Source organism: Athene noctua, chromosome 2, assembly GCF_965140245.1.
Source record: "Athene noctua chromosome 2, bAthNoc1.hap1.1, whole genome shotgun sequence".
Classification (NCBI taxonomy): domain Eukaryota; kingdom Metazoa; phylum Chordata; class Aves; order Strigiformes; family Strigidae; genus Athene; species Athene noctua.
The window spans coordinates 23,678,984-23,687,238 of record NC_134038.1 but is presented as its reverse complement, the minus strand read 5'-3'; the positions used below and the strand labels follow the sequence as shown (position 1 = coordinate 23,687,238).

At 51.7% G+C, this 8,255-nt stretch overlaps 1 protein-coding gene across 1 annotated transcript in view; it reads left to right on the top strand.

Annotated features, from left to right (window-relative positions):
- Positions 1-3,473: 3,473 nt before the first annotated feature.
- GRHL2 (grainyhead like transcription factor 2) overlaps positions 3,474-8,255 on the top strand; it is a 67,789-nt gene continuing 63,007 nt past the window's right edge. The window contains exon 1 of the mRNA XM_074897622.1: positions 3,474-3,643. Coding sequence (XP_074753723.1) covers positions 3,624-3,643 — 20 coding nt within the window. The 5' untranslated portion in view covers positions 3,474-3,623. The remainder of the gene's footprint in view (positions 3,644-8,255) is intronic.

Sequence of the window (8,255 nt, the reverse complement as noted above, 5' to 3'; positions counted from 1 at the left end):
GTGCAATTAGTAAGGCTAGTTAAGCCTTATTTATACACTCTATTTCCTTTACCCAGTGCTGGCAAGTCCAAACAACATTGAAGCTAGCTGCTATGCAGCAAATAGGGTAAACATGAGGTAAAGCTTTAGACAGTTGAATTCTACACTGAATCCTTACAATGCCACAAAAACTATCAGATGCTGTGCAAACAAAGAAGCAAGTACAGTATGAAGAACAGTAGCTTACCATTTTAAATTTTCTCTGTATACTCCAAAGACAAGTCCTAGATTTTCAATAATGTATTGCATGACTATTTAATTTTTCCTCTGCGCAGCCTTTATTCTACAGGAAGCGACACTGCTCTGGCCAGAAATAACATTAGCTGATTTTTCAATGACTAACAGATTAGTTTATAATAATCTTGTAGATCATGAAGAATGAGCATCAGGCTGGATTATGTAGGACTTGTTTGACCTGCTCTGCTAGAGCTGGACTCTGACACTTTCAATTTGATTCCGGTCTGCAGTCTGCAGCAAGAGGCTCATCCAGAAAATGATGAGTCCCATGCCTACCTACCTAGTTAAAATAATTTTCAGGATATATTTTTCCATCTAAGCAAGTCCCAACTAAATAACAGCTGTCATCTCCAACAACCTCAGATCAAAAGTTCATTACTGCATTTTCCACTTATATTCCTAACCTTGACCTTGGAACATCACCTAAGACGGGGAACAGTAATTCAGTCTCCCAACTACCTAATTCTAAGAGAACCTCTCCTGAGAGCAGGCTGCTAAAGGCAGTTTTGTATTTGACCCAGTACTAGAACAACAAACTCCATTTCAGTTTGAGTTACAGTTTGGGTTTGGTCCAGGACCGCAGATGGCATCAAATGCAGTTTTCTTTCTTGTAAAATCACACATCAGCAGCATTTATACCTTGGGGAAGGTGGCATTTTTCAAAAGTGCTCATCACTTCAAAAGCCCCCATCTCCTTCTTCCTATACATTTCATACAGGAAAAAAAGAGGGCAAGAGATGACATCCAAATGTTTCTCATAACTGAAAAATTAAAAAAGAGAAAGAGGATACCCGAATTGGCGTTAATCCTATTGGTGGTGCTCAAACAGCTAACCTTTTCAGGTCTCAAAGTTTCTTTCAGCATAACAAATATTTGGGAAAGAAACTTTATCATTTCTGTGGTTAACAGAGGGGCTTCACTAACTTAAACAGTTACAGCATTCTACTACTATTTCTCCAAAACAACTCACAGTATCTCATAGTAACGTGCCTGAGAGGCTCAACTTGTTTTAAGATTACACAGTAATTCTGTATTCAAAACAACTGCATTATTGGTAAGAATAAATTACTCTGTTTCTCTTCTCTTTATGAAGCCTTATGGCTGCCTCAAAATGTATTATACAAAATAATTCATACAAGATTTGTTATGAATAACAGCCTACAAGTTCAATACCAGTATTTGTTATTCAAAATTCAGGCCACATTAGCAACTTCTGATTGGATTTACAGATTGTGTAATAACGTTTCTTTCCTGTGACGGGTGAATGGAGGAAGAGAACTGCTAACTGTTATCTTGTGCTCAGCCAAAGCACCGTTCATCTAGCCAAAGTATTTTTCTAATTCTGTTTAGTTAAAGTGACAGAAATCTTTATGGGGCTATGTTTAAGATGACTTAAAACTGATTTATACTGAATTAGCTTAACTTGGTTAGTTACTATGAATACAGATAAGGCCTGAGACCCATAAATAGGTATTTGTGCCTTACAGAGTCAAGCTTGATTTCAACTGCAGGAATAGGTGAAAGATCAGGCCCCAGATCACAATATTACATGTTTTATATATATATATTTAGTTATACAAATACATATTTCTGCGACTACCCCATCTACTACAATTCCCCTGTCAGGTGACGTCAAATGTAGAAAATGGAAAATGCCTTCACCTAAGACACTAAATTTGATAGTTTGGGCATCATTCAGCTACTCTTCTTGCCAAGATCACCAAGTAATATAATGGTCTACCCCACATAATGATGGATGCATTCTTTACACAAACAGCACTATTTGTACAGCACAGGTTATCAGCAGTCAAGCTGGATGCCTGATATAAGAAGATGTCTCCAGGACAGGTGATAGCAGGAAGAATTAGTGGGGTCGGACCTGTCCCTTGTGGAGGAATGAGGACTGAGAACGGGTGAGAGTAGATGGAAGTCTCTCTGCTTACTCTTCCACTCCCTCTTCTCAAACTGACCCAACACAGGTAGAAGCCCTCTTCCTTCCCTTTCCCATCAAGGGCAAAGCTGCTGCCCACACAGCCTGACCCTGTCCCTTGTGAGCCCACTTAGGTCTTACAGGCAAAGTACACAGTGGGGTGTAGTGGACACGGATGGCGCTGTCCTCTCTATCCACTTCACCCCTTCATAACAGAGCCTTTCTCAATAAATTCTCCGTTCCATCTTTCCCATCTTCTTTGCAGCCTTCCCCTGCTGACAAAACAGACCCTTCAACCCCCCAGCTCGACTGCTAACTCAGACCCACGCGGTGGGTGTCATCTCCAGGTGCCACTTCATCCCTCTGCCGTGAGATGCCTTCTGCACCAAGACATTCGCCAACGTCAAACCCGGCCAGCCCCAACCGTGGGTGACGTCAAAAGGAAAAAAAAAAAAAAAATCCTTAAGCCTAACAAAAAAACCTATCTATGAAACTGTTCTGTGAAGGCCGACGCCTCCCTGGGCAGCATCTAACGACAGCCACGGGCCAGCCGCGGCAGCCGGGCAGCGGCCGGGGGACTTTGGGCACGGCTACTCCTTCCCGCCGCCGGCCCGGCGCACGAAGCGGGCGGCCGGCTCTCCGGGGACCAGCCCCGCCGGCCCGCCGGAGTGCCCCGCTCCGTCGCGGCCCGCCACACGCCAGGGGCCTCGCCTCAGGCTCAGGCTCAGGCTCAGGCGCCAACCGCCGCCGCGCCTCTCCGGGCCGGCCGGCCCGCTCCGTGCGCGGCGGGGAAGGGAGGGGTTGTTAGACGGCTGTTAGCCTCAGCGCCGGCTCTCCCTCCCTCCCTCCCTCCCTCCCTCCCTCCCTCCCTCCCTCCCTCGCTCGCTCGCTCGCTTTCCCTCCCTCCCTCTTTCCCTCCCTCCCGGCGGCGGCGGCCCCCGCGGCTGCCTCCCGGCGCGGCGCGGGCGCGAGGTGCGTTACCTGGAGCGCGGCGGCGGCCTTACCTGTGCGCGCCTCTTCCAATGGCAGCGCACCTGCCGGCCGCGCCGCCCAATCAGCGGGCGGCTCGTCCCTCTGCCCCGCTCCTTTAGTGAAAGAATCCAGCGCCGCTCGGAAAGTTACCTGTGCGCGCCCGGCCCGGCCGCTCTCCGCGCCGAGCCGAGCCGGCGCCCCGGCCCCGCCGCTCCCTACATGCGAGGGGGAGGGGGCTCTACCTGTCCTACCTCGGCGGCTGGCTGCGGAGCCGGCAGAGGGGGGGAAGGAAAGCAGAATTACCAGTAGCTCTGGTTCTGCCGTCCCGGGCGTTCACACACACACACACACACCCCTCCACCTCCACCTGCACAGACCTGAAAGTCCAGTTCCGCCAGGGAGACGGAGGCACCGGGAAAAGGGGAGAGAGTTCATTGGATCAAACATGTCACAAGAGACGGACAAGTAAGTGATCGCAGGCACGCCGCCGCTCCCGCTGCGCGGGGCTGGCCGGCCCGTCTGGCTGGTTGTGTTTCCCCCTCTCCGGTGGCGGACGCGGACCTGCCGGGACGGCGTTTCTCCCTCCGTAAAGCGACGCCGGACCGGGCGGCACAGCAACTCCCGGAGCGCCCGAGGACAAGGCTGCGACTCGCCGCCCCCACCTCGCTTTACATCTGTCTGTGGGGCTTCGCGATTATTTTTTTTTTAATTCTCTTTTTAGTTTAGGGCTTTTTTTTTTTTTTTCCCCCCCCTCACCTCGAGGGTCGCTTTTCGGGAGGGAGCTCACCTCACCCTGGAAGAGCGGAGCGGCCTCCGCCCACCGAAGGCCCCAGATGAAAAGTGCTTCTTGGCTTTTGTGTTAGCGCAACAAAGGGCTTTTATCCCGGGCCGGACACGGCCATCTTCCTCCCCTCGGCCGGTGCCGGGCAGGCAGGGCAGGGGCCCCGCGGTGCCCCGGGCCCGTTCCGCGGGCGGCGGGAGGAAGGGCCCCGGCCCGGCCCGGGTGCTCCCCAGCCTCGGCCGCCGCAGCTGCTGCGTGCGGCGCCTTCAGCCTCGGCGCCCTGACCTTGTTTTCCTGGCGGGACGCCCCGGCGGGCCCGCGGCTGCCCAGAGACCGGCGCCTCCGCCCCGAGTTAAACAGTAACTTTCCCAGTAGTGGCACCGGAGGAGGAGGAGGTGGAAACCGCCGGTCCCGGTCCCGCCGCAGCCCTTCTCCCGCCCGCTCGGGCGGGCGTACGGCGACAGGGGCAGCAGGCCGCGGCGGCAGGGCCCGGGCCTGGCGGCAGCGAGGCGTGCACACCCGCCTGCCCCGAGGCGGGCGAGGCCCGGGGAAGAGCGGCGGCGATGTGGGGGAGCCCCCCCTTACCTTCCGCGGGCGCCGGGGCACGCCGGCCACGGTGCCGGGCCCCCCCGGGCCACGCAGCAGCACCGAGACGGAGCCAGCGGTGGGCTCGGCGGGAGAGGGGCCTGTCCCGGGGTGGGGAGAGGTGCCGGGAGCTGTCATTTGGCGCGCAGGCCGCCGCTTGCTCTCCTCCTGCCACCCTGGCGTGCGTCCCATTCCGTCAACACTTCGTGCCGATCGGCCCTAAACCAGGGGCTGTTTTTATTTACCCCTTTCCCTACCCGCCCCGGGGTAAACTCGGGTGGGGTAAAGCCGCTGCCTGTCCCGCGATGGCGGCGAGGTGTCTTGGCGTGAGGGCCGGGGCCTGGCTGGGACGCGGCGGCCCGCTGCTGTGCTTTGCTGCGCAGCGCCGAGGAGCCGCCGTGAGGCAGCCAGGCGGGAAGGCCATTTTACCTGCGCGGGTTATTACTGTTTCTGCGGGAGAGTAGCGGGGCAAGGAACATGGAGGGCGGGAGATTGGAGAGGACAAACCGGAGACGGCAGTTTTGTTTTACTGCTGCTCTGGTGCAGGAAGGAGCGCCCCAGTCATGGGTGTGATCTTGGCTACACTTTGTGCTGCTCGGATTCAAGCCCTTGTTGGGCTCCCCAGGAGCCTTCGTGGCAAAGGAGGTGGAGAGGAGGAGCCTGATGTTGGAGACGTCGCACTGAGAGAGGCTTTGGTGACAGACTGCCTGTCAAGGAGTGAAAGAAAGAGATTATCCGACAAAAGAAAACAGCAGGGTTGGCTGCCTTGATAGGGAAGAGACGGGGCGGTTCAGAGGAGGAAGATTACAAAAATTGTAGTGCTGGCCTTTTCAAATAGCAGCTAGTGGGATACTGCAAAGGTAGTTACTGACATAAAATTAAACTGATTGTGGTAGGAGTTGGGAAAAAAGTGGAGTTTGGGAGTTCATCTGAGCTGGGATGGGAACTAACGCCTTAAGTGGCCAGATAGGAGCAGTACCTGATTTAAGTGCAAGGAAGGGAATAAGGACAGAGTCCTGAGGGATGCCGGTGAGGCAGGGAGGAGCAGTTGAAAGAGCAGTCGTTGAGTTGGGAGGGGAACCAGATTAACGGTGAAAGAACTGACAAGAAGCAGTGATCGAGGGCATCCCAAAGCAACGGGCAATTCCAGAACTGCACGGAGGTGAAAGGGGCCCATAAATGACTCCCTGGTCGAGCCTAGTAGCCAGTAGCTTCAGCAAAGGGTCAGAAACTAGGCTGCAGCAGATCAAGCACAATTAAGGGCAGCGGGAGGGGAATATGGGGGTGGAGAAAGCGCAACTTTGTATCACAGTCAGCTTTGAAACAGAAAAAGTGGAAACCTAACTCGTGTAAGAAACAAGGGCAAAAGTGGTTCCCCTCTGGGTCTAGGATGCTACTAAGCTGCAGGACTAGCCTTCTTTCCCAACAGGAACAGTATGGCATAGGTGTCAGCTGCTGAGACTGGAGCATTAATGCTCTTTATTCCCAGCTCTGTGTAGTGCTGCTGCTGTTACCACTGTGAGGAACGTAAGAGCACTGCAGAGCACGTACCCTCGAGTAACAGCACTTCCCACGCTGCTGGTATGCCGGTGACCTGTTTCTGGTTAAGGTGTTTAGAAAATTCATAGGTGGTGGGTAAGAGTTTGAAAAGGAAAGAAAGAGTAAAGAAATCCCCTGGGCTCTCTATACATGAGTGTAACATGAGAAGACAAATACATTTGTTTTCAGAAAAGATGACCAGGTGGAATGAGATATTAGATTGGTGGGGGGAGTTTGCATGGGAAGGGTTTTTTTGTTTGGTGGTGGGTTTTTTTGCTTTAATGATATACAATTAAAATCTAATCCAGAGAGTACAACATTATTCTACTCCACATGGCCTTTCTTTTACTTAAAAGGAGATCTTCCCTACAGGCAAGACTGGAGAGGGACTCTCATTATTTCGAGGTTGGCTAATTTGTCAGTGTCATTGGACATGTTTTTATGGGGTTTGTGCTAGTAAAGTGCTGATGTAGAGGACTAAGCAGCTGAGGGGATATAGAAAGTGTGGAAAAATACATTCCTGTCTCATCCTTCAGTGGAATTTGCTGGGTTTTCTGGAGACGTGGTATGCGATGCTGCACAATGGCTCTGTAGAGCTGCCTGCTGTGTCCCTCTTTGGAAGGAGGAGCTGGTACAGGGGTGCTGTAGTGCCACCTGTAACGTCCGCTTTAAGGGAGGAAGATAAACAGTCAGGTGAAAATGCTAAAGAACAAGTCGCTTGATTCTAATGTTGAGGAGCTTGGAAGGGGAGATTATCCTTAAGATAGTGTGCATATCTCCCTGTCTTTTTCTTTAGTCTTTCTGCCTAAGTCTTGCTTGCTGGCCTCCACAAACTGCTGTCGGTCCAAAAAGATAAGGCATGATTTCACATGCTTTTTTCAGAGGTAGTACCGACTTAAGCAGGCTGAGGCCACTTGTTCCTGCCTCCATTCAGCCCTCTCAGCTGTGTCAGTAGAGCTGTTTGTGCAGCCAGAGAACTGGCTCAGGGAAGTGTTGGGTTGAAAGTAGCTTGATCTCCTCTTGGAGGTTATTTTTAACATCCATTTTTTTATCGGTCTGAGCTTTTCATATGCAGGAGGGGTGCAAACAAACGGCAGGTGTTAAAGACAGAACTGCTCAAACTAGAACCTCTGCAGAAGGAAATATGTGTCCCTGCTTCTCTATGAACATTTTGGAGGTCTGTGCAGCTCCTTCTGTTACCATCCAATACCCAGAGCCATCACAGGGGGACCCTGGGGATTGAATGGAGGCCGGGGGGGCATCGGGTGGGAAGAGGGGGCATCCCCTTTGCAGACATAAAGATGATTCTAGGGTTCACTTCTGCATTTGTAGGCTGAAAAGCTGTTCTTACTGTAGTATGCAGAAAAAAATTATCACCATAGAACTCCAGATTAATGGCTCTAGTGCATTAGTGAAGCTAATCAGTGACCTCAATACATGTGAGACTTCACAAGGTTTTAGAGATTGCCAGTGCTCCTGTAATTGAGGAGCAGCAATTGTGTAACTGCTTGGGATCTGCCTGGTAAATGCCGCATTTGCATCCCTGCTGCTCCCGGTGGCATGTAGAGTTGTGAGTCCCACATAGGCTGGGTCTGCAGTTGCTCCAAGAGCAGACTTGGTAGCAGGCCTGAGTGTGCTGGTCACTGTGTCTGTCCTGCTAGCCTGTCAGTCTAGTTCCCAACACCCTCAGTATGTGCAAGAGCTACTCAGGACACCAGGTAGACGGGGCTGGGGCATGCTCAGACTGACCACATTAAGGAGGACTTGGGGCAGTCTGGGTCTGCAGCTGAGCATGTGCTTGTGGGTAAATAACCAAGGGGAGAGTGAGACTGGAGGTGGGAATGGGTTCAGACCTGCTCCCGTGTGTCAGTGGAGGCATGTTCACATCCAGCTTGCTACTTGGTAGTGTCTGTGGCAGAAGTTGATCTTCGACTCTTCACAGAGTAATTTTGCCCTGGTTTCCTATTTCTTCCTCAATGTGTAGATGCTGCCTTCATAATATTTATATTAAGCATCTAGTACTATAACAACAAAGGGCATTTGTGGTTTACAGTGTAATTCTGTGAACTGTTCTTAATTTTTTCTTTGAGGGACAAACATGTTTCCCATCAGCAGATGTTGAGTGACACTTAGGTCACAGACTACTCAATTTTAATTTTTTTCCCACTACTG